Here is a 26,127-nt window from a genome sequence, read left to right on the forward strand (position 1 = left end):
CCTGAAAGAGCAGCTGCTGTATCTCCAGTGTGAAAGCCCTGAGGGCTTTCACACTGGAGCGGTGCGCTTGCAGGATGTTAAAGAAACTCCTGCAATCAGCATCTTTGAAATCAATAGGGCAGCACGGCTATACCACCGGAAAAGTGCCGCTGCAGCAGCGCTTTGTGGACGGTTTTAACCCTTTCGCCGCTAGCGGGGGTTAAAACCCGCCACGCTAGCGGGCGAATAGCACCGCTAAAACGACGGTAAAGCTCGTTTTACTGCCAGTGCCTGCACCACCCCAGTTTGAAGGGGGCCTTAATATTTTTACACCTTTGACATATATTTATACTTTTCACGTTAAAAAAATAAATAAATGTATTTTTCATTTGTAAATAACGTTTCAATGCTTTGAACCATTGCTGACAGCAGAAGTGTAAACAAAACATTTGCAGTGGGTGTCAGTAATTGGTATTGGCGAGTACTAAAAAAAAGGTGGATTTCATTTAAATCAAGTTGATTTCAATCATGATTTAAATCACTAGTAAAAAGGCTTGATTTAAATCAACTTGATTTCAGTCATAATTTTTAAAGAGCAACTGTCATCTCTGTCCTGCAGTGATTCCTCCTCTGACCCGCTGTTGACTGACAGTCCTTTTCACTTTACAGCTGGTGATACGGCACAACAAGGTGAGGGACCTGGTGGCAGCAAGTGAGTGGATGCCCGCTAACAGGTGATGGATCTGAAATGAAAGGTGCTCTTTAAATCTAAGCACTTATTTTTGCTGGTAGTTAGAATCTTTAAAGAGGGATTCCACCAAAAAAAAAAATATTAAAAGCCAGCAGCTATAAATACTACAGCTGCTGACTTTTAATAAATGGACACTCACCTGTCCCGGGTTCCAGCGATGCCGGCAGCCGAGGCCGATCGATGGCTCGACTCTCGGCTGCTGCCGCCACCATTCTAGGTGAGGGAATCAGGAAGCGAAGCGAATCGGCTTCTCGCAGCAATTTGAAATCACGGGTGGAATTGGAGCGATTCTGCCCGTGATCAGGTGTGAATACAGCCTTAATAATAGGACACTTACCAGCACAGGGATCCAGAGCCGTCCTCACCCGGGCTGGTTCTTCACTAGCCTTTGAGTTCCTGACATCCACATCTTAAGTTTGGGTACCTGGCTGTGTTTTGTGGACAGTCCTGCGGTCTTCTAGGACCTGTGACATGTTCCAGAAGGCTGCAGGGAGGAAGGGGGAGAGGAGAACTGTTGCTGGGATCACCTCGGCCAGGAGTAGGCAACCTCAGCCCCCCAGCTGTGGTGAAACTACAAATCCCATCATGCCTCTGCCTCTAGATGTCATGCCTGTAATTGTCAGGGTCTTGCAATTTCAAAACAGCTGGAGGGCTGAGTTTGCCTACTCCTGATCTAGGAAATCCAAGCATATGTGGGAGCGGGTACCTTTCAAAACTATGTGGCAGGGTACCTGTCAAATGTGTCAGGGGAGGAGGACTTACAGTGGAACTTGGCCTTTTGGGTGGAGTTCTGCTTTAAGGTCCCTTTTACATCTGTGTGATGCAGTGCGTTTTTGTCACGCCACTGCATAGGGCAGCAGCCCATTCACTTGAATGGGCTGCCAAACGCACCAAAATAGTTTTTGCACCTTTTTGGGCAGCGAATCAAGTGCGTTTGGTGTGCTATTAAGAAATGACGGCAACTCAAACAAATACAATGTATATTTTTTACATGTTTCATGGCAATGAGAAGGCGTGAGAGCATGAATGAGAAGGATAATGAAATTAATAGGATAGTCCTCCTTTTACATAACAGTGCCAACATTCATCACTACACAGACCTAACAATCACCTCCAGACCCCTGATTGCATTGTACCACAGCCAGATCAGTAATTATACATTACTGTACACTGTCGGGATACACATCATGGATTGTACTCTGTTAGCATACACATCATGGTACACATCGTGGATTGTACACTGTCGGGATACACATCGTAGATTGTACGCTGTCGGGATACACATCGTGGATTGTACACTGTCGTGATGCACATCGTGGATTGTACACTGTCGTGATACACATCGTGGATTGTACACTGTCGTGATACACATCGTGGATTGTACGCTGTCGTGATACACATCGTGGATTGTACGCTGTCGTGATACACATCGTGGATTGTACGCTGTCGTGATACACATCGTGGATTGTACGCTGTCGGGATACACATCGTGGATTGTACGCTGTCGGGATACACATCGTGGATTGTACGCTGTCGGGATACACATCGTGGATTTACGCTGTCGGGATACACATCGTGGATTGTACGCTGTCGGGATACACATCGTGGATTGTACGCTGTCGGGATACACATCGTGGAGTGTACGCTGTCGTGATGCACATCGTGGATTGTACGCTGTCGTGATACACATCGTGGATTGTACACTGTCGTGATACACATCGTAGATTGTACACTGTCGTGATACACATCGTGGATTGTACACTGTCGTGATACACATCGTGGATTGTACACTGTCGTGGTACACATCGTGGATTGTACACTGTCGTGATACACATCGTGGATTGTACACTGTCGTGATACACATCGTGGATTGTACACTGTCGGGATACACATCGTGTAGCGTACACTGTCGGGATACACATCGTGTAGTGTACACTGTCAGGATACACATCGTGGATTATACACTGTCGGGATACACATGTTAGCAGCTGGGAGAGAAGGATGGATATATGGAGGAGGTTCTGCTCCTTCCAGCCCAGCACTGCCATGTACAGGGCGCTATTACCTCATACAACCCCAGGACATGGTGATATGAATGGTGTGTCACACCACGAAGGGTTAACTCATCAGCTCCACTCACAACCCACGACAACCGGACAACGGGGCCCTCCGATTTCCCGCCCTCCACACACCCAGCCAACCACAGACACTTCCGGCCTTCCGCCCCCAACACAAATTCTAACCAATGAACAGTGAGCACGTGACAACTAGCCAATAGCTACCCGAACAGAGGTCGCCCAGTTAGAGATCAGTGGGCGGGGTTGCTGTGGTTCGCTCGGAGTTTTAGGGGTGGAGCTGTACCCGTTCACATATTGGACTGGGAATGAGTCTGATTAGTTGTGTGTTATGTTTACCTCTAGATGGCGCTATTGTGTGTTCCAGGGGAAGCTTCCCCACCATAGTAACAACAGGCACCGGTAAATAAATAAAAGCATGGGAATGCGAAATACTCCGAGCAGCCATAATATTATGACCACCGAGAGGCTAGTTGAATAACACGATCAACTCATTTTAGTGGCTTCTGAGACTGGGTGGGATATATTAGGCGGCAAGTGAACATGTTGTCCCTGAAGTTGATGTGTTGAAAGAAGAAAAATGGACAAGCGTAAGACCCCTTTCACACCAGGGCGTTTTGCAGGCGCTATAGCGTTAGAAATAGCGCCTGCAATCTGCCCTAAAGAACCTGCACCATTGTCTGGGCTTTCACACTACAGCGGTGCGCTGGCAGGACGTCAGGGAAAAGTCCTGCAGCAGCTTCTTTGGAGCGGTGAAGGAGCGGTGTGTTTACCGCTGCTCCCCATTGAAATCAAAGGGGCAGCGCTGCAATACCGCCGGCAAAACACTGCTATTGCGGCTTATTGCCGGCGGTTTTAACCCTTTCTCAGACGCTAGCGGGGGTAAAAGCGCCCCCACTAGCAGCCGAAATGCGCCGCAAATCTGGCGGTAAAACGCTGCTAAAAATAGCTATGGGCGGTGTGGTGTGAAAGGGGTCTAAAGCTTTGAGTGACTAAAGTGGTAGTACACACCACTTGTACCTACAGGTAAGCCTGTAATAAGGTTTACCAGTGTAGATACTGTGAATATCTCTGAGTGCATGTAGCTGATGACATCTCCGGTGCATGCAATCTGAAGGACCAGCTTACAGTGCCAGATGGCAGCTCCTGTGTGTATGTGTGGGAGTGATGTCATCACGTCCCCGGCCACTTGTGTAACCAGAGGACATGAACCTGGAAGGGAGACCAGGGGAAGACGTCAGCCCTTTCAGAGGTGACATCACGGCGCTGCAGGGCTTCGTTCTAAGGTATGTTTCTTACAATGTGCTAGTATGCAATGCACACCACACATTATGTCTTTGCCTTACAGGGAATTTATATCTTATTTTTAATGGCCTGCGGTTTATTATCGCTTTAACAAGGGCCAAGTTGTAATGACCAGATGACTGGGTCAGATAATGACTGGGTCAGGTAATGACCAGCTGACTGGGTCAGGTAATGACCAGCTGACTGGGTCAGGTAATGACCAAATGACTGGGTCAGGTAATGACCAAATGACTGGGTCAGGTAATGACCAAATGACTGGGTCAGGTAATGACCAAATGACTGGGTCAAGTAATGACCAAATGACTGGGTCAAGTAATGACCAGATGACTGGGTCAAGTAATGACCAGATGACTGGGTCAAGTAATGACCAGATGACTGGGTCAGATGATGACTGTGTCAGGCAATGACCAGATGACTGTGTCAGGCAATGACCAGATGACTGGGTCAGATAATGACCAGGTGACTGGGTCAGGTAATGACCAGGTGACTGGGTCAGGTAATGACCAGGTGACTGGGTCAGGTAATGACCAGATGACTGGGTCAGATAATGACCAGATGACTGGGTCAGATGATGACTGGGTCAGGTAATGACCAGATGTCTGGGTCAGATAATGTCCAGATGACCGGGTCAGATAATGACCAGATGACTGGGTCAGGTAATGACCAGATGACTGGGTCAGATAATGACTGGGTCAGGTAATGACCAGATGACTGGTTCAGGTAATGACCAGATGACTGGTTCAGGTAATGACCAGATGACTGGTTCAGGTAATGACCAGATGACTGGTTCAGGTAATGACCAGATGACTGGTTCAGGTAATGACCAGATGACTGGTTCAGGTAATGACCAGATGACTGGTTCAGGTAATGACCAGATGACTGGGTCAGGTAATGACCAGATGACTGGTTCAGGTAATGACCAGATGACTGGTTCAGGTAATGACCAGATGACTGGTTCAGGTAATGACCAGATGACTGGTTCAGGTAATGACCAGATGACTGGGTCAGGTAATGACCAGATGACTGGGTTAGGTAATGACCAGATGACTGGGTTAGGTAATGACCAGATGACTGGGTCAGATAATGACTGGGTCAGGTAATGACCAGGTGACTGAGTCAGGTAATGACCAGGTGATTGGGTCAGAGCAACTCCAAAGCTGCAGCTCTTGTGGGATGCTCCTTATCTGCAGAGATCAAGACCAAACAAAAGTCGTCCAAGGAAGGAAACCCGGCGACAGGGTCATGGACAGCCCAGGCTTATTGATGCACATGTGGATCAAGGGCTGGCCTTTGTAGTCCGATCAATAAAAGAGCTACTGTAGGTCAAATTGCTGAGGTGTCCGAACACACAGCATCACAGTTTGTTGCATATGGAGTTGTGTAGTTGCAGACCAGTTGGTGCCCATGCTGACCTGTATTCACAGCTGACAGTTCCTACAATGGACAGGTGAGCATCAGAACTGGAACACAAAACAATGGAAGAGGGTGGCCTGGTCTAAAGAATTCAAGAATAGTTTGAGAACATAGCAATGAGTTCAAGGTGTTAACTTGGCCTCCAAATTCTCCAGATCTCAATCCAATCGAGCATCTTTGTAATATGGTGGAAAAACAAGCCTGATCCATGGAGGTTCCACCTCACAACTTAAAGTATAACTAAAGACAAAACTTTTTTAAAATCTGTATTTACAAGTGACAGTGCTCCTCTTCCAGTGGCTGCTCAGACCGCTCCCTCCACACATCGATCTATATGGGACAGCAGAGGAGGGAGGGGGCGGGGAATCTACACAGGTAGCTTCTCATCACTGGCAGCCTGAATAGACACTGTAATTACTCCTCTGCAGCCCAACTCTGTACAGGAGAAAGCTCTGAGGGGAAGAGAGCTTTGTACTGGGGAAGGGGGGAGAGATGTACACAGTGCACCCCTCAAGCCTGCACTCCGCACACAGCGCACCCCTCAAGCCTGCACTCCACGCACCTCTCAAGCGAGCACTGCCCACGCAGCGCACCTCTCAAGCGAGCGCTGCCCACACAGCGCACCCCTCAAGCCATACACAGTGCACCCCTCAAGCGTTGCACTGCACACACAGCGCACCCCTCAAGCCTGCACTCCATACACAATTCACCCCTCAAGCCTGCACTGCGCACACACAGCGCAACCCTGAAGGCTCATTGCTCATAACAAGTTCTAGAATTTTTTGTCTATTGGTGGGTTATGTCACCTCCGCAGTCTGTGGTGTGCAGGCAGTGAGATGATGTTATGTAATGTCTAGCAACCAATCAGTGAGCAGTAATAATGTGCAGTAACCTCTAGTAACCAGCGAGTTTTAATGATGTGCAGTAATCTTCAACAACATATCAATGAACGGTAATGATCTGCTGTAATCTCTAGCAACCGAGCAGTAATGATGTGCAGTAACCTATAACAACCAATCAGCAAGCAGTATTGATACGCTGTAACCTCTAGCAACCAGTCAGTGAGCAGTAATCATACACTGTAACCTCTAGCAACCAGTCAGTGAGCAGTAATGATACGCTGTAACCTCTAGCAACCAGTCAGTGAGCAGTAATGATACGCTGTAACCTCTAGCAACCAGTCAGTGAGCAGTAATGATACACTGTAACCTCTAGCAACCAATCGCTGCCTAATCTGCTGTAGTAAACTGATTTTGAGTCTAGCTGTTTTTTAGTGTAAGTCTCAGAGTGGGGGCTGGGGGCCCAAAAAAAATGTTTACCCAGGGTCCAATCAATATTAAAGATGGCCCTGTAGGTAGCACTACATATATTTACTTGCTTTAACCACTTGCCCACTGGACACTTATAACCCCTTCCTAACCAGACCAATTTTCAGCTTTCAGTGCTCTCACATTTTGAATGACAATTACTCCGTTATTACATTTTACCCATACGAAATGTTTGTCCTTTTTTTCACACAAATAGAGCTTTCTTTTGGTGGCATTTGATCACCTCTGGGCTTTTAATTTTTTTGCCCTATAAAAGAAAAAAGACCGACATCTTTGTAAAAAAAAAAAAAAAAAATATTTTCTTTGTTTCTGTTATAACATTTTTGAATTTTTCTTCATAAATTTTGGCCAAAATTTATACTGCTACATATGTTTGATAAAAATAACCAAAATCAGTGTATATTATTTGGTCTTTGTGAAAGTTATAGTCTACAAGCTATGGTGCCAATCACTGAAAATTGATCACACCTGATGTACTGACGGCCCATTTCATTTCCCTAGTCAGGTAAGTACAAATACCCCCCAAATGACCCATTTTTGCAAAGTAAACATTTCAAGGTATTTAGTAAAAGGCATGGTGAGTTTTTTTTAAGTTGTAGTTTATTCCCACGTGAAGATTTTTTTTCTTCTTTTTTTTCACAAAATTGTCCTATTAACAGGTTATTTCTCTCACATGGTATATGCATACCACAAATTACACCCCAAAATACATTCTGTTAATCCCCTGAGTATAGCAATACCACTTTTTCACAGCCTGGCCACATACAGAGGCCCAACATTCAGGGGCACCGTCAGGTGTTTTAGGAGCATAAATTACACATATAATTTGTAGACAACCTCACTTTTGAAGGTCCTGGGGCACCAGGACAATAGAAATGCCTAAAAAATTACCCAATTTTGGAAAGTAAACACTCCAATATATATTCTATGAGGCATAATGGGTCTTGAACATATCTTTTTTTTTTTCACAAGTTTTTGGAAAACATGGTAAGAAAATGAAAACGCTTTTTTTTTTACACATAGTTGTCCATTTATAAGATATTTCTAACACATAGCATGTACATAGTAAAAATTACACCCTAAAATATATTCTGCTACTTGTCCCGAGTATGGCGATACCGTGTGTGAGATGTTTACACAGCTTGGCTACATACAAAGGCCCAACGTGCAGGGAGCACCATCAGGTAGGTGTTCTAGGGACATACATTTCAAATCTAGATTCCTACCTATTACACTTTTGTGAGGCACTGATGTGGCACGGATGAGCACTGATGTGGCATGGACGTGGCACGGGTGAGCACTGATGTGGCATGGATGAGTACTGATTTCTCCCCCCTCCTCCTCACCACCACTGTACTAGTGTTTCTTCCCCCTCCTTCTTATTGGACAGGGAGAAAAAACACTAAAATTAAGCTGAGAGGAGGATTGTGGGAAATGTAGTCCCGAGGGCTGGACATTGCAACACTAAGGGAAGAAACTGCAGCCCCCCAGCATGCCCAGCTGAAGAGGAGGGAGAGAAAAGCAGAAGCCCGGGAGAATTTTGGGGAAGTGCACCCAGGACTCCATCAGAAAGAGAATCCCACGGCACTGCACCACCAGAAAGATATCCACACAGCCTAGCACCATCCCTTCTGAAGAAAGGCATGAGGTTATTTCCAGAATACAGACCTGGGCACTACCCAGCGGAGTCGCTGCAGGCAACCCAGAATGAGCTTATTCCTGATCGGAGGAACCATTGTTGCTGCATCCCTGGGTCTGGTAAGAGGGCCGGTTGGCCATTATCTACTGCCATCCATAGGAACTGCCCACCTTGTTATTCTTTGGCCCTGATACTGCCCACAGGTCCTATTCACAGTTTCAACATGCACCAGGGATTAGAGAGGAAGATTTAGGACTTAGTGCTAGTTCACACTGCAGCGATGTACAACATCGGATGTGATTTGTACCACACTGCAGTGCAAATCACATGCGATCTCTGTGCGATGTGATTTCAGCAATACAGATTGTTTGGCTGAATTCATATGGCATTCGGACCAAACTCACACAGGACCTCTTTTCTGATCTGCAGCAGAATCGGAATGCATGGGTGTTCACATCCATGTGATCTGATTCCTGTCCGAATTTGTAGTTTACACTGCGATTATGCAAACTGATTTGGGAGGTGTCATTAACTTTGTATTGACACTCCCAGCAATTTGCATAGGGCAATGCGATGAGGGAACCCACAGTGGATTTGCAGGGATCCCACATCACTGCAGTGTGAACAAACACTAAGGCCGCGTACACACGCGGGGACTGTTCGCTCAACTTTGTCCGCTGAACAGTGTTTCGGCGGACAGTCCGCTCGTGTGTGGGCTTTCAGCGCACAGTTTCAGCGGACAGTCTGCTGAACAAAGTTTTTCGGAAATTCCGAAAAACTGTCTGCTGAAACTCTGTTTCAGCGAACAGTCCCCTCGTGTGTAGGCTTGTTCGTCAAACTAAGTTCCGCGCATGCTCAGAAAGGATTTACACGCCGAAGTTTGCATTGCAGTGTATAGGACGTCGTATTTTTCGTCCCGTCGTACGTGCCGTTCACGTCATCGTGCACGGTTTCAGCGGACTGTTCGTTCGTCGTGTGTGGGCAAGTCAGTCCATGCTAATTTTGAGCGGACTGTCCGCTGAAACTGTTTGACGGACAAAGTTGAGCGAACAGTCCGCGCGTGTGTACGCGGCCTAAGGCTCGGTTCACACTGGTGCGATGCGAGAACCCCGCAAATCCACTGCGGGTTCCCACATCGCACTTAACTCGCAGGTGGTTCACACTGCCTTATATGAACCACTGGAAGTGTCAATACAAAGTTAAAGTGGTGTTGCACAGAAAAAAAAAAAAAAATCATGAAAATTCCTAAATTTTTTTTTTTTTTTTTAATTGGATTTTTTTTTAACTCGCCTCTAAATGCCTGTTGCTAGGGGGTCCCTTGTAGTCTGCCTCCTTCAGCGCCTGGGCTGGTGACATCACTTCCCCTCATCGCAGGAAGGGCTCAGCTCTGTCCCCTCCCTCCTGTCAGTCATCTGGGACACGTGACAGGTCCCAGATGACTGTGCGGCCAATCACGACGCACGGTGCCTCTTACGCATGCGCTGTGGGTGCCTGGCTGTGAAGCCACAGCCGGGTGCTCACAGTTAGAATGCCGGCGCCACCGAGCAGAGGGGGGAACAAGCGGGGCTTCGTTCCCCCACATCGCTGGACCCTGGGACATGTAAATGTCCGATTTATTAAAAGTCAGCAGCTGCATGACTCTTTAATGAAACCCCCAGATCGGGTTCACATATTGCTGTGCAAACTGTCAATTCAGATATGAATCGGATCGCATGGGTGTGAACACCTATGTGATCCGATTCTGGTGCAAACCAAAAAAGGGTCCTGCATGACTTTGGTCCAAATGCGATGCAAATTTAGCCATACTATCTGTGTGGCAGAAATCGCATAGCACAGACTTCACATGTGACTTGCACTGCAGTGTGGTGTGGTGTGAACCACATGTGAGATTGCACAGCACACTGGTGTGAACCGAGCCTAAAGACTGCCCTACAACTGTAGTGGCCCCAGGGCTATGGCCAGCACTACCATATGGCAGCTTAAAGCGGGATTCCACCCTAAAGTGGAACCTCCGCTGATCGGAACCCCCCCCCCCCTCCGGTGTCACAATTGACACCTTTCAGGGGGGAGGGGGGTATTTTCACCCACTTCCGGGCATAGACTCCCACGGGAGTCTACGCCATTTCCTGCCCTGCCGCTCTGTCTGCTGGGACACACACGGGTCCCAGTGACAGCGCGGAGATTTCCTATTGTGCGGCGCAACTCGCGCATGCGCAGTAGGGAACCGGGAAGTGAAGCCGATTCGCTTCACTTCCTGATTCCCTCACCCAGAATGGCGGCGGCAGCAGCCGAGGCCCAAGCGGTCGATCGGCCTCGGCTGCCGGCATCGCTGGAACCCGGGACAGGTGAGTGTCCATTTATTAAAAGTCAGCAGCTGTAGTATTTATAGCTGCTGGCTTTTAATATTTTTTTTTTTTTGGCGGAATCCCTCTTTAAGCAGCCATCTCATGGCGCCAGGATAGGGGAGCAGTAAAATCAGATTTTTACAGTGCTCTAATTTTTTTTTTTTTTTTACACACTTCCAGCCCCTATAGCAGCTGGGAGTGTGTGTACTTTAGTAAAGCTGACTGTCGCCTTTCACCTGGAAGTGTTACAAGTGGCTGGGAAGCTGCCTATCACTTCCAGCCCTGACACAATGTGCAATCCCCTTCATCATGTTTACCGGGCACCACTGTCCCACCTGCGGGCCCAGTGCTGTCATGGTGGGTGGCACTGGGAAGGGTGGCAGTAGCTTAGCAGACCTTTGTCCACTCAGCCACCCTCCTGTGCACAGACCGGGAAGTGTCATGTATGACGTCAGGGGTGGGCTGGGCCGGGGGGGGGGGGGGCAGAGTGGCCATTGCCGCCTAGGCCACTCTAACCTATGTTGAAAACAGCCGGAAGCCGCTGCCTTTTTATTTTTCCTCATGTAGAAAGATAGTCCATGCTCAAGTTCCCAAACAGGGCAGAGGAAAATACAACTCTGGTGAGCTTGCATTTAGGGACATTGGTGAGGCTGCATTGATGAGCACTGATGTGGCTGCATTTATGGACACTTGTAAATCTACATTAATGGGCATGGATGAGCTGATTCAGTGGTTCAATGGGCCACTTGACTGGACAGGCTGCCAGTCCTCCCCTGTATGACATCACTTCTTGGACCAGGGATAACAGTTGTTGCCATTTAAAGGGGGACCCCACCTTCTCTAATTTTTTCGCGTGCACTCGAAAACCACTAGGAAACCGCGATTTTAGATTACAGTTGTGTTGCTAAATATTGATTTACCTAGTCTCGTATTGATTTTTTTGCTATTGATATAGAGCTGCTTTTATAGATATATTTGTTTACCTTTATTACCTGAGGGCATATTCTACTCTGCTTTGTGAACTGCACTTTTTGTCATTTATGCAAGTTTCTAATTCTAGACAAATATTGTCTACCACTAAGCATGTGTGTAATTTCCTATAGCCTACAGTAAGGTGAAAGGTACTATACGCTACGTGTGTCTGTACTGATTCAATCAACCAGGTGTGTCAGAGGGGCTGAGGGTGTTCTTGGAGTTGAGGCGCAGAACAGGGAACTCAAAATTACCAGGCGGCTCTTTCAAGGGTAGTGCGACACACATTACCCCAGTTTTCATTGACAGTGCTCAGGCAGTGTTAAGAGCACTGTTTCACTTAAACGTGCCAAACATCTGATCTGCAGCACTTTATTTTAGAGGTGACAGGACATCTTAATGCCGCCGTGTGCAGGCAACGTTAAGAGCCCTGTTACACTCACTTCTCACGTAACCTAAGACACTTGATGTTCTACCTGGCCAATGAGGAGTGATGTTGCGTCCACGCACGTCACTTTTCCCATCCACCGCACGAAGATCTCAATCTGTGAAGGCCTGCTGCGCAGTTCTAGGGCATCAGTGGGGCCTCATGTCTAGGTTTTGCCTAAGGCCTCACAAAGCCTAGAGCCGCCTCTGGAACAAACACATGGTAAAGGACCACTGCCATCGGCCCTTTACACCAATCCGTGATGCACCGGGTCCGGACAACCTAGCCATCATGGACACATGCACCCCAGGACGCCCTCCCAGAACAAGCTGACCACTGTAGCCGTCTTTCAGCTATTGCCTGGTTGGCAAGTGGTTAAACTTTTTTTTTATTTATTTTTTTAGGGTCACCCTAATATGCAAATTAACCACAGGGAGGGTTAAGGGGACTATCCCTTGGTGTCCCACCCTCTGTCCACTATTTACCTCTCTCTACGAGTGTCTCCCCAGCAGCTTTCTCTCTCTTCTATGACCCCTTTCCCTTTCTTTACTTCCCTCTCACACTCTATCTACCCCCTTTCTTGGGTTACTTTCCCCTTTTTCTCCCCCCCTTTTCCCTTTTTTGATTTGGTTCCCCCTTTCTTTTTTCTTATTATTCCCCCATATAGTTTTATCATGAACAACAAGGATCCTCGGCCAGGAAGATTCCTCGCAATAGATGACAGTTGTCAACCCTTATAATACATTGTTTGTTAATGGGAGTCAAGCTGTGGGCGATAGCCATCGAGCTGACTCATTACGCATGTCTACTAATGGTTGTCACTAAGATGGAATTTTTATGTTGTTCTTTGTGATATTTGTGAAATTGACAAACACATTTTCAACCCTAAAATAATTATACTTACCTGTCCCTCAGCTCTGGTTGGAGGCGCCGGCATCTTAAGTAAGGGAATCAGGAAGTGAAATATAGAAAAGGGTGAAAGAAACTGCGCTATAGAAAAAAATATACTAAATAAATGGCTGGAGAACTTCTTCCCAACCATTCATTTGGAAGCTGCAATTCTCACGTATCACATAAATACAGAAACAAAAATTAGAATCGCGCTACCCACATAATCCTAAGCCCTTGTACACACGGTCGGACATTCAGACGGAAAATGTCTGATCGGACCGTGTTGTCGGATAATCCGACCGTGTGTGGGCTCCATCGGACTGTTTCCGTCAGAATATCCAACCAACAAAGTTTTAGAGCAGGGCTATAAAATTTTGCGACAACATGATCCGATCGGACTTTGTCCGATCGTTTGTAGAGAATTCCGATCGGACAAAGTGCCACGCATGCTCAGATCAAATTCCTAGACCAAAGCTATTGGCTACTAGCCTGAACATAGTCCCATCGTAACGAAATAATGTCACCACGTTACGAACGATCGCATTTTCCGACAACTTTGTCCGACCGCGTGTATGCAACAGTTTCGGACAAAATCCAACGGATTTGGTTGTCAGAATGTCTGACCGTGTGTACAAGGGCTAAGACTATGAAATCAAAAAATGACATTAAAGCGGAGGTCCACCCTAAAGTGGACCTTCCGCTCATCGGAACCCTCCCCCCCTCCGGTGCCACAATCGGCACCTTTCAGGGGGGAGGGGGGTGCAGTTACCTGGATAATCCAGGTAACTGCACCCACTTCCGGGATAGCTCTCTGCGGAAAGGGGCGTAACTTACGCCCCTTTCCGCAAGTGCCCGCCCCTTCCCGCAAGTGCCCCGCTGCCTGCTGGGAAACACACAGATCCCAGAGGCAGCGGGGAGCGTCCTTATTGCGCAGCGCGATTCGCGCATGCGCAGTAGGGAACTGGGAAATGAAGCCGAAAGGCTCCATTTCCTGATTCCCATACCCAAGATGGTGGCAGCAGGACCCGACAGGTGACCTAGAGATCGGCTTCGGGTGCCAACATCGCGGGCGCGCTGGACAGGTAAGTGTCACTATTTTAAAAGTCAGCAGCTGCAGTATTTGTAGCTGCTGGCTTTTAATAAAAAAAAAAAACGCGGAGTCCCGGTGGACTCCCGCTTTAACATTCAAGTCATGTGATAGAATCCTGTGCATATCATAGCAGCAAGTGAAAAATGGATCAAAATCCACAACTGAACTAAAAATCTAAAACATTGTGTCCGTGAATTATAGAAATAAACATAAAAAAATGGTGAAAACTAAAGATAAAAAATAGATATGCTCAGAACGCCAATTGGCATCTCATATGTTTACTGCAACTAAGTTAACCATAGCAAAAGCTTGGAAAACCCCAGCTCTCAGTTTCGAAGCAGTTAAAAATCGCATAAAGATATTATGGTTAATGAGAAACTGACAGCCGTGCTATCAGATACGCATGACAAATTCCTCCGGACGTGGCAACCCTGGGTGTTACATACCACCCTTCCCGCTTCTATCCAGCATTACTCTCACTCTAGTACATCGCCACCCCCCCCCCCCCCACCCCTCACCGCATGGACTCCCCCTTTCCTCTCACTCCTCTTTCTCTATCCTACATACCTACCTCATTCTTCTTCTGGTCTTCCCTCTTCTCATACCTTCTCCTTATTTACTCTTTTCTATCTCTCTCGGGCCCACAGGCTAGGTCCTGCTGGGACTGGACACATGGTGAGATAACGTTTACGAATGTATAACGCCATTCTTTAGGTACGCTTATCAATTTCTCTTTCTTTATATTTTCTTTTTTTTTGTTTTCTTATTGCAGTGTTATGTTTGACATTTCTCTCGACACAAGGACCTGCAAATCTACCTTAACACAAGTGGAATCTAGCTGGCCATCACATTATCATGATTTCCGACCTCATATGATCACCCCGGAATTTTCAGGAACATGTACAAACCCCAATGTCTTGCTTTAATATTTTTGACACCTGAAGTTTCTGCAAATATGTATACACGATGTGTCCACCATTGCTTTTGTATTATCCTGTTGATTTGTTTGTTCAATAAAACCTTTTGTACAAGAAAAAGTATATATGCTCAGTCCATAAAGTGCACAAAGTAAACTGGTTGAGTTTACTCCTTTGCTTACTCCTCTTGGTAGTGTGAAACACATTAGCTTTTGTTGCTTTGCTGTGACCCACTTTTGTGTTATTCTGCTTCAAAAAAAAAGGCACTTGAATCTTGGAGTGCGGCCATCCAGAGCTTTTCAACTATTTGTAATGCCGCATACACACGGTCGGAATTCCGGCCAGAAAAAGACAGATGAAAAGCTTTTCATCGGATAATGCGACCGTGTGTATGCTCCATCAGAATTTAGCTGTCCGAATTCCTGCCAGCTAAAAATTGATAGCATGTTCTCAATTCTCCAGATGGAAAAACTTTCTAAAGGTAATTCTGATCGTGTGTATGCAATTCCGACACGCCAAAAAATCACGCATGCTCAGATTCAACTACGAGACAGAAGCTATTGGCTACTGGCTATTGAACTTCCTTTTTCTAGTCCCGTCTTACGTGTTGTACGTCACCGCGTTCGGAATTTGTTGTGACCGCATGTAGGCAAGACAGCTTGAACGGAAATCCATTGGGAAAACCATCAGAGCTTCTTCCGACGAGAATTCCGATCGTGTGTACGCGGCATTACAAGTATATGCCATTCCTGCACCTGGGTTTCTCCATTCCTGGAGGGGCTGTTTTCTTGGATTTGTGGACTTACATGGAGACAGTGGTTCTTTCACAGTCATGGACAGGAAGCCTGTACTAATCAATGACGGGCCGACACTGTCCACTGCTGTCTGTATGTAATTGTACATGGAGTGATCACCTGCAGTTAGGGACGGACATGTACCCCTGAAGGTGAACTGTCTGTTCCCCTTAGATTATTCGCTCTATCGAGAAGGGCCCTCTGATTCTTCCCGTATTGAATTCTTTTGAAACGGTACTGTTGTAAAGCACCGTGCAAACTGTTGGCACTATATAAATCCTGTATAATAAAAATCCAGGGGTGCAAATCTGTCCCTGACTATGGGTAATCTCTCCATATGTGTTTACATGTAAACATCTGCTGAAAGACACTGAATATATATTTTTCAACTTTATTGACATGTCACAACATGACAATAGTATGCACTTCAGCACAATGCATTGTAGTGATTCACAACACGCTGCACTGTGTAAGACTGGGTTCAGACCACTGCGAATTGGATGTGAATTTACACATCCAATACGCAATAGGACGAGATTTTGACTGACTCTCTATGGAGCCGGTTCACATATCTATGGTGCAATCTGCACAGGAGTCCTGTGCATCTTTTGGCCTGTTTCAGGTCCTATTCAGTTAAAAATTCAGGCTGAAATCGGGCCTGAAACGTTGAAAGGGGATGCACCGAACCCCTGCTGGGAGCCGCATCGCTATTGGGTGTGAACCCAGCCTAAAACTGTGTCCTCTCCTGTTCTTTTTAAACCAACACAGCCTGTTGATGTGAATAATAGGAACATAATGTACATGAAATAACAAGACATAAGGTAAAAAAACCTTATCTTAGGTATTGGGACTGTATTAGGTAACACTGCGCAATGCATATGATGCAAGCAATGAGAATGTCTATCTAAAGGGAAGCTGTGGTTCTTTCTTTCTCACAGCACTGGCTGACCCTGTGTAGACTTGTCCCTAGATAGGGAGTACACAGCAGGCAATGTGAATGCACGTCTAAAGGCATGCAGGGCTGCATTATTTTCTGTAGCAGCAGCCATAGCCCTGGGTCATGTGACCTGGTAATAGGCGTCACATGCTGTGTAAGGAAGAGGGGGATGTGATTGATTTGGATGGTCATGCAGTGTGCTGTTCCACTCAGTGTCACCCACTTTGAATTTTCCTCTAGCATTGTGTCAGTACATGCATTGAAGTCCTAGATTACAGTGTGGCGGGGGCTCCAGCACAGCAGTCATGGCGTATAGGGTAAGAATGTCAGTGTTGCCTCTCTCATCTTGCTAAGAGACCATGCAAAATAATATTGTTTTATGTTTCATAGTTTACAGATTACTTCTGGAAACCGCATGCTGTTCCAGGACAGATGTCCCACACCAGGACAAGTTATTTTTTATTTTTTTTGCAGGATATGGTGTTCCAGCTGTTGGGGAACTACTGAGCTCAGCATTCCTGCTTGGATTTGTAGTTCTACAACCATGCTGGGGAATCCTGAACATGACTTCAGTCAGGCTGCAGACCTGGTGGTCATGGTTTTGTTCCCTCCAGCTCCTCCAACCTTGCAGGGAATTAAAGGGTGCAAAACGTATCTTTCTTCCAATGTCCCTGTCCCCCACGAGGCTGTCATCTTCTTCTGTGTGCAGGTCTTTGGTAATCTTCATTGGCCAGCGTAGACCGGTGTTCTGTCCAAAAATGTCCACCTATCGAATAGTGTCCGCTGTGTACTGCGCAGGGCTTGCGCAGTATGGTGCACAAGGAGATTCGGAAAATCTCCAAAGATGAACGCCGCCTGCACTGTGAGTCCAGGTGCAAGCCCCACCATCCAAGTGGACATAGGGCTGCACATAGAGGGCCCCTCGCGGCCTCGCTTTGCTCGCCACGCTTTGGGCGCGGCCTCGCTTTGCTCGCCACGCTTTGGGCACGGCCTCGCTTTGCTCGGCTCTTTTATATTCTAACTCTATGTCCACTTGGATGGTGGGGCTTGAACCTGGACTTATGGTGCAGGTGCTGTTCATCTTCGCATCTTTTCGGAATCTGCTTGTCGTGTGTACTGCGCATGCGCAGTACACAGCGGACACTATCCGACGGGGACACTATTTGACAGGACACTGGCACACAGGGATCGAGCTGGGACTGTAAATTGCGCATGTGCAGCTCCGTTTACATTCTGAAGAACACTGTGAGCAGGCAGGTAGGTGTATTTTATTGCAGAAGAGATGTTGTATGTCTCTTCTATACTAAAACGCTTGCCTGCTCACAGTGAGTGACCACGGAACTTTAGTTCTGCTTTAATAAACAAGAATGTGTGAAAGGTAGAGGTTATGTGGGAACACGTAGGAGAGACTCTGGGTTATTTTGCTTCAAGTGAACTTGCAAGGGCTCGTTTGCATGTACAACAGCCATTGCAACCCCTCTAAAAAGTGATCTTGTCTTCTCACTGATAGGCAGTGAGGAAACCATATTTCGCCTCCTCACTGCTTGTTTTTTAACCTTGTGAGTGCCATTCTGCAGTTTTGCTCATTTTGTGGGGCAGCCCCACAGACTTGCATGGTTTGAGTTCAACGTTGGTAATGCCCCCCCAATTGCAAAATGCTCATCAATTATTACTGCGCCCATGAAGCACAGCATTGCAGCTACAGATGTGTTAATTCCCGAATGGCTGCATGCCTGTGTTCAAGTGGGCGGTTGTGAAAGGGGTAGTAAAATTGTAGCTCAACTGCCTGGTTGCACATGTGAACAGACTGTCTTGTGGAGGTCCAGAGGGTCACAGAAGTGGGTTTGGTTGGTATTAATGAGGGATGCATCATTTGTTAGCCTGTTTCTTTGCATAAATGATAAAAGTATATCCTGAAGTGTAAACAACTGAGCACTTTTCTCATTGCTGCTAAAGTGTAACATATATACGATTATTAAATTTGGGTTTATATTTAAACCACACAAGACAGCGGTCTGGATTCTTCTACAATGAAGATGGAGAGAGAGGGGGGTTGGAAGCCTGGTCCCCAACCAGGCTACCACAAAGGCATGGGGGCAATTCATAGATTCTCTAGATTCCTGGATGATGGTACAAGCCCTTAATTATTTTTACCCTTAGCATTTCACTATAGAGGCCGCACTCCTTTTCCTTATACAATAAAAATAGATGAAGGATACATAGAGCAGCATGAGAGCTAGGGTTGCCACCTCATCCCTTTTAAAACCGAACACATATTAATTACACAGGGTCTGTGGCTGATTAAGGCGGTAATTAAACTCACTTGGTGTCTTATCTGCATTCAATTAGCCTCAGAACTTGTGTAATTCATATGTGTTCGGGTTTAAAGGGATGAGGTGGGAGCTCTGGTGAGCAGTTGGAGTGTAATGTGTTTTCCCTGTTCTTTTCTTTAGGTACAGGATTGCAGAGGACTTTACTTGCCGGCTCAGTTACCTGCTGTATCCAGACAGATTCAAATTGGGTTCTAGGTCATTTCCATGTTTCTCCGGCCACTGAAGCTCATCCAGCCAAAGAACAAAAATGCAAAACTACAGAATCTGGTAACATTTGTACGGCTGCTGTGAATTCACTTGGAAACCCTCACAAGCGACACAATGGTGCAGGTTTACAATTGCCATCCTTTTGGCTCCCAGCGGATTGTGCAAACCAAGCAAGCACCGGAGGTATTTTGCTGTGGCCGGGATAGTGTGTTTGTGACCTGTGCCGGAGGATGTAAGGTGGAAGTGTTCACGGTCTGCCAAGAGCTGTGCCAACCTCTCTGCAGCTTTAACACACTTGGGAAAGTGCTTCAGATGCATTACAGTGAAGTAGGTAAGAAACCTTTTGATACCTGAAAAATCTTACAAGGGTTATGACCCTCCCCTACTCTATCCAAAAAAAACTGCCACCCCCTGGTTAACCCCTTCACTGCCAGTGTCATTTACACAGGAATCACTGCATTTATATAGCACTGATTACTGTAGAAATGACAATGGTCCCAAAAATGTGTCAAAAATGTCCGATGTGTCCGCCATAATGTCGCAGTCACAATAAAAATAAAAATCGCTGATCGCTGCCATTACTAGTAAAAAAAATAATAAAAAATTATTAATAAAAATGCCATAAAACTATCCCTATTTTGTAAACGCTATAACTTTTGCGCAAACCAATCAATAATCGCTTATTGCGATTTTTACCAAAAATATGTAGAAGAATACGTACCGGCCTAAACTGAGAGGGGAAAAAAATGTTTTTTATATATTTTTGGGGGATATTTATTATAACAGAAAGTAAAAAATAATGCGTTTTTTTTTTTTTTCAAAATTGTCGCTCTATTTTTGTTTATAGTGCAAAAAATAAAAACCGCAAAGGTGATCAAATACCACCAAAAGAAAGCTCTATTTGTGGGGAAAAAATAGGACGTCTATTTTGTTTGGGAGCCACGTCGCACGACCACGCAATTGTCAGTTAAAGCGACGCAGTGCCGAATCGCAAAAAGTGGTCTGGTCTTTGACCAGCAAAATGGTCCGGTCTGTACGTGGTTAAGGACATGTAAATGGCACAATGTTTCTATTTTTTTACATATTTTAAGCAAAGGGTCAAGAATAAACTAAAAAATACAAAATGTTAGATTTCCCACTACAGAAATGGAATGAATAACTAGGTAGAAGCATTCTAGTAGAAATTTTATTTTTATATTTGTGTTTTTACACCCCTTTTAATGTTTTTGTCCCCCAGGAGATTACTTGGTAACCATTGAGGAGAAAAATAACATTTCCTCTCTGCGGACGTATGTAAACTGGAGATGCCAATCTTCAGGGAGCTCCCGTGTCAGTGTGCGAATGGTCGGACTCCAGTTGGATACTCGGTCTCCTGCCTCATCAAAAGACCAAATGGAGATTATCGAGATGCCACTTTCTGAGGACCCTCTCCGTCTCTCATGTTGTCCTGTGCGAGGAGATCTCCTGGTTGGGTGCAAGAACAAGCTATTGATTTTTAGTATGAAGTACATCCCGGTTCATGGCACGCCAGTGTTAGATTTTGAAAGATCCTTGGTTTTACAAGTCTCTGGGATTGTGCCTGCTGAGGTGTATTTTTGTGTCAATCATGTCGGCATAATAAGTGATCTAGAAGTTCTAGTGTTCAGGCTGACATCTGAACATCAAGAGGTATTGCCAGACATATCCACTGCTATTCCGGATCTGGGAAAACTGCAAGAGAAAGGTGACATGCCATATGTTTTTTTTTCTTTTTTTTTGTTTCACACCACCTAATGTATTTCTGTTTACCATTTACCACTAGCTTACAGCAAACTTCTGGATTCAGATATGCAAATTAGACGTAGTTATTAAATGATACTGCTCAATTTGGCTTAGACATCAATGGCCCCTGGTCAGAAAAGGGTTAAGTCTTATTCAAATGTGAGTAGTGTAAGTACCTGGATGTGATCTGGCATCAGCCTTTTGTAAACCCTGGACAGCAGAGCCCAGACTGGCAGAGGAGCCATTCAGTTCATGTGCTGACAAGGTACGTGCTGCTAGGGGAAAGTGGCTCAGTGATTGGGAGATTAGCTCATTTGTAGTCACAGGCTGGGGAAAGCCTGGTGGCAGACTTGATTTTTCTCTAAACAATGGAGAAAAACTGCACACCACACTACAGTCCCACTATAAGTTGCTGATCACCACCATTACCAGTATAGCGTCATAGCTGCATACATTTTCAGTATATGTATACTGAATATATATGACCCTATAATTGTGCACAAATCAATCAATATACACTTATTGGGATTTCTTCATTATTCATTTTTAAGCAAAGACATGCAGCACAATAAATTTTGTCCTAAAATTCAGAAGAAATTTAGATTTTTGAAAAAAAAAATTGTGGATATGTTTTATAACAGAAAGTAGAAAATACTGTGTGTGTGTGTGTGTGTGTGTGTGTGTGTGTGTGTGTTGTGTGTTTTTTTTTTTTTTTTGTTAATGTAATTGTGTACAAAATTTTACATTGTTGTATGACCGAACAATTTCCAGTTAACGTAGCACAGTAATCTCTCGTCAGAGTATTTAAGGTTAAGATCTTCCCACTTTAGGACAAGATGTATTATCTTTGTTGGTCCTTTTGGAGTAAGTACATCTTTGTAATTACAGCGACTTGAGCATTTGTTTTCACTATTCTTCTAATAATGTACTTTACACAATAGTATCTTGTACTTCAATAAAACTGATTGATATATAAAGTAGCATAGTGCTGAATTGCAAAAATGCCCTTGTCATAAAGGGGGTAAAACCTTCTGAAGCTCATGTGGTTAATGGGCTATTTTTTTTTTTTTTTTTTTTGTCTTTGAATGGAGTTCCACTTAGGCCGCGTACACACGGGCGGACTGTTCGCCCAACTTTGTCCGCTGAACAGTGTTTCAGCGGACAGTCCGCTCGTGTGTGGGCTTCAGCGGACAGTTTCAGCGGACAGTCTGACGAACAAAGTTTTTCGGAATTTCCGTAAGACAGTCCACTGAAACTTGGTTTCAGCGGACAGTCCGCTCGTGTGTAGGCTTGTTCGACAAACTAAGTTTTGCGCATGCTCAGAAAGGATTTACACGCCGAAGGTTGCATTGCAGTGTATTGGACGTCGTATTTCTCGTCCCGTCGTACGTGCCGTTCACGTCATCGCGCACGCTTTCAGCGGACTGTTCGTTCATCGTGTGTGGTCAAGTCCGCTCATGCAAATTTTGAGCGGACTGTTTGTCGGATTGTTTGACGAACAAAGTTGGGCGAACAGTCCGCGCGTGTGTACGCGGCCTTAGTTTTTTTGCTATCATCTCTGAAAAGCGTGTTGTAAGTACTCACACAGTATTTTTTATTCTGTAGGTAAGAAAGACGTACTACCCCCGAAATCATCTCATTCATTGGAGTGTGAAGACTATGTTGTGTTTGACAGACCCGTGGAATTAATTGGTGAGGAATGTAAATCCTGCAGCATTGTGATCACTCCAGAATCCACTGGATTGTCCGTAGATCCACTAACGACTTTCCATGTCCGCTATTTGCTCTACAGGTAATTGTTACTTTGTGGTGTATTTTTATTTTTTATTTATTTTTTTCTGCCACAGTTTCCTTGGCAGGCCCAGTAGATAAGATTGCTCTTAAATTTTTGTTGTCGGAAATTCTGACAGCAAATGTCTGATAGAGCCTACACACGGTTGAAGTTTACAAACAAGCTCCCATTGAACATTTGTTGTTGGAAATTCTGACCGCGTGTACACTGCATTAGTGTTTCAAAATGTTTTACCCTATTTGAGTATATTTTTTTTATGTGACAAAACACTATTGTAAACAGGGCAGAAGAAGAGTTGCATGCTTAGAGTGGATGTAAACCCAAAAAAAAAAAAAAAAAAAAAAAATATATATATATATATATATATATATATATATATATATATATATATATATATATATATATATATATATATATATATATATATATATATATATATATATAAAAATTATAATTTATTTACTTTTTTTTATATATATATATGTCATGATGTAGAGAATAAGATTTCTTATCATTTGAGCCCAGTCTTGCCACACAGTTATTCCATCTCTGAGCAATCCTCTTTTATTGTTCAGTGAGATAAATCTTGACTAACACAGAAAATCTTTGTCAAATCCCCCCCCCCCCCCCCCCCCTTGCTGTGAGTGACAGGTGATTGTGCACTAGCCTGAGACAGGCACATCCTGTGTAAAAAGTTTGCGATTCACATCCCCCTCCAGCTCTCCCAGGATTGGCTGCTTTTACTGTGTTTTTTGACTGGTTGTTTCTCATCATGGGATGTGATCAGGGTGAGAGGAAATGTATGCTGCAGTGAACAGCCAGCAGAATATACACAGACAAGTGATTTAGGGGACATGTATGTAGTCGGAGCTGGGCAGAGTAGAACATCCAGTGATCTGATTGTTATAGTGCAATGTGTCTCTGAGGTCACCTGATCACACTTGCAACATTCCTTTCCATCACCAGGATTTGTTATGTGGGGGAGGGGTGTATTTGTCACTTTTTCTAATTGCACCCAATAAGGCTGAATGAGCTTAGGGCCAGTTCACACCAGTGTGCTGTGTGAGATCACATGTGATTCCCACCGCACTGCAGTACAAATCACATGCGATGTCCGTGCAGTGCAATTTTAGCCATACAGATAGTATGGCTGATATCACCACATTCGGACCAAACTCGCACAGGACTTTTTTTTTTTTTTTTTTGGTCTGCACCAGAATTGCATGGATGTTCACAGCTATGCGATCTGATTCATGTGTTAACTGTCAGTTCGCAGCGCAATATGCGAGCTGAAATGGGGGTGTCGTTAACATTGTATAACACTCCCCAGCAGTTTGCAAATGGCAGTGTGAACTGCTGTGCGAGTCGGATGCGATGTGGGAACTCGCAGTGGATTTGCAGGGTTCCCACATCGCACCAGTGTGAACCGAGCTTCAAAGCATACAGCCTACAAATGTCACCTGGCTGCTTCCACCAAGGCTCGGTTCACACTGGTGCGATTCGGGAACCTTGCAAATCCACTACAGGTTCCAACATCGCGTCCGACTCGCACATCAGTTCACACTGTTGTATGCAAACTGTTGGGGAGTGTCATACAATGTTACCGACACCCCCATTTCAGCTCGCATATCGCACTGCAAGCTGACAGTTTGGACATGAATCAGATTGCATAGGTGTGAACACCCATGCAATCCGATTCTGGTGCAGACCAAAAAAATGGTCCTGTGCTTGTTTGGTCCGAATGTGATACGATTTCAGCCATACAGTTTGGCTGAAATCGCATCGCACAGACATTGCATGTGATCTGAACAGCAATGCGGTGCGACTTGCAGGAATGCGGAGTCTACAGTGGTGGGTAGTACATGCAGAATGGTGTCAGGATAGTGGACAGTGTCAGATTATTTTTTTTTATTTTACAATTTAATTATTTATTTTTAAGGTGTGTGTGTGTTTGTTTGTTTTTTTTTTTTTTTTTTTTTTTTTTTTTTTACAACTTATTTTTGTACTATTCTAACAATGATGGGAGGGTGGGGTTTTATTTTTTAAATATTTTATCTCTCATTTTATTACAATTTTGGAATATTTTTATCAGCCCTGTTTTGGTGACATGTTTTTTTGGTTTTGGTGACATGTCAGGGGTCTAAATGGAGAACAGTAGGGGATGATCGGTGCGACGTAGAAAGCTGGGAGCACTGATTTTTTTTTTTTTTTTTTTTTTTTTTTTTTTTTTTTTTTTTTCCCCTCTTCGCACCCTCCCAGGTGAAAGCTGCGGGAGGGAGAGAAACAGATAAGCCAGGCATGGGGGGAAATTGGTGCTCACAGCTGTCCCATCGCACAGATCATCCCCCACTGTCAAAGGACATTGATGTGTATGAAAGGGGGACGTGAGCATGCTCTACTTTTACCATAACGCGATCTGCCTCTCCTGCACGCTCTGGCCGTGGGAGTGTAGCGGTGGGCGGAGGCGTCCTCTGACGTCACGACTCTTCCCACCGAGAATCGAGAAGCTTGCGTGGCTCCTAGCTCTATCTCTGCTAATGCTTTGAAAATTGACAGTAGGTTTACATCCACTTTAACCACTTGGGATCCGCGCTATTGCCAAATGACGGCATTAGCGCGGATCTACTTTTCCGGGACTACGTCTATTGACGTGGTCCCGGGTACGAGCAGCCTGCGCGCGCCCTGAGGGGCGCGCGCGGCGCGCTCTGTGATCGGCGAGTCCGTGAGACTCGCCTGATCACCGATCCGTGCAAGGGGTCGATCCCGACCCCTTATCACGTGATCAGCTGTCAGCCAATGACAGCTGATCATGTGATAGAACGGAGCCGGTAATCGGCTATTATTCCTCCTCGCGCTGACAGCGCGAGGAGAGAAAAAAAAAGCCGATCACCGGCGGCCGTGATCGGGACATCAGTCCCGATCACGGCCAGCAATACAGCTGACCACCTGCCCCCTGCCAGTGCCCACCTGCCCACCGCAGTGCCATCCTGAATAAAAGTAAGTGCCCCCCAGCAGTGCCCGCAGTGCCACCCACAGTGCCATCCAGCAGTGCCACCCACAGTGCCCACAATGTGCCCACAATGTGCCTCAAAGGTGCTGCACCCCAGTGCCGCCCATCAGTGCCCAGCAGTGCCACCTATCAGAGCCACCTATCAGTGCCACCTATCAGTG

The 26,127-nt window shown here is 45.5% G+C and overlaps 2 protein-coding genes across 7 annotated transcripts in view; one reads left to right on the forward strand and one right to left on the reverse strand.

The window, feature by feature from the left end:
• The window catches only part of HLTF (helicase like transcription factor), a 128,412-nt gene extending 125,463 nt beyond the window's left edge, over nucleotides 1-2,949 (reverse strand). For 4 of the 5 annotated variants that reach the window (XM_077488260.1, XM_077488258.1, XM_077488257.1 and 1 more), the window contains exon 1: nucleotides 2,796-2,949. In XM_077488260.1, coding sequence (XP_077344386.1) covers nucleotides 2,796-2,815 — 20 coding nt within the window. In that variant the 5' untranslated portion in view covers nucleotides 2,816-2,949. Of the gene's footprint in view, nucleotides 1-1,067; nucleotides 1,215-2,795 lie in introns of all 5 variants that reach the window. The other variant, XM_077488259.1, reaches the window with a different exon arrangement.
• A 14,039-nt stretch (nucleotides 2,950-16,988) lies between these two features.
• HPS3 (HPS3 biogenesis of lysosomal organelles complex 2 subunit 1) overlaps nucleotides 16,989-26,127 on the forward strand; it is a 70,578-nt gene continuing 61,439 nt past the window's right edge. The window contains exons 1-4 of one of the 2 annotated variants that reach the window (XM_077488262.1): nucleotides 16,989-17,180; nucleotides 19,317-19,734; nucleotides 20,641-21,126; nucleotides 22,770-22,956. In XM_077488262.1, the coding sequence (XP_077344388.1) occupies nucleotides 19,518-19,734; nucleotides 20,641-21,126; nucleotides 22,770-22,956 (890 nt within the window). In that variant the 5' untranslated portion in view covers nucleotides 16,989-17,180; nucleotides 19,317-19,517. The remainder of the gene's footprint in view (nucleotides 17,181-19,316; nucleotides 19,735-20,640; nucleotides 21,127-22,769; nucleotides 22,957-26,127) is intronic. The other variant, XM_077488261.1, reaches the window with a different exon arrangement.

The sequence above is a fragment of the Lithobates pipiens genome, unplaced genomic scaffold (assembly GCF_037356315.1).
Source record: "Lithobates pipiens isolate NorthernLeopardFrog02 unplaced genomic scaffold, aLitPip1_a1.2 Scaffold_18, whole genome shotgun sequence".
NCBI lineage: Eukaryota > Metazoa > Chordata > Amphibia > Anura > Ranidae > Lithobates > Lithobates pipiens.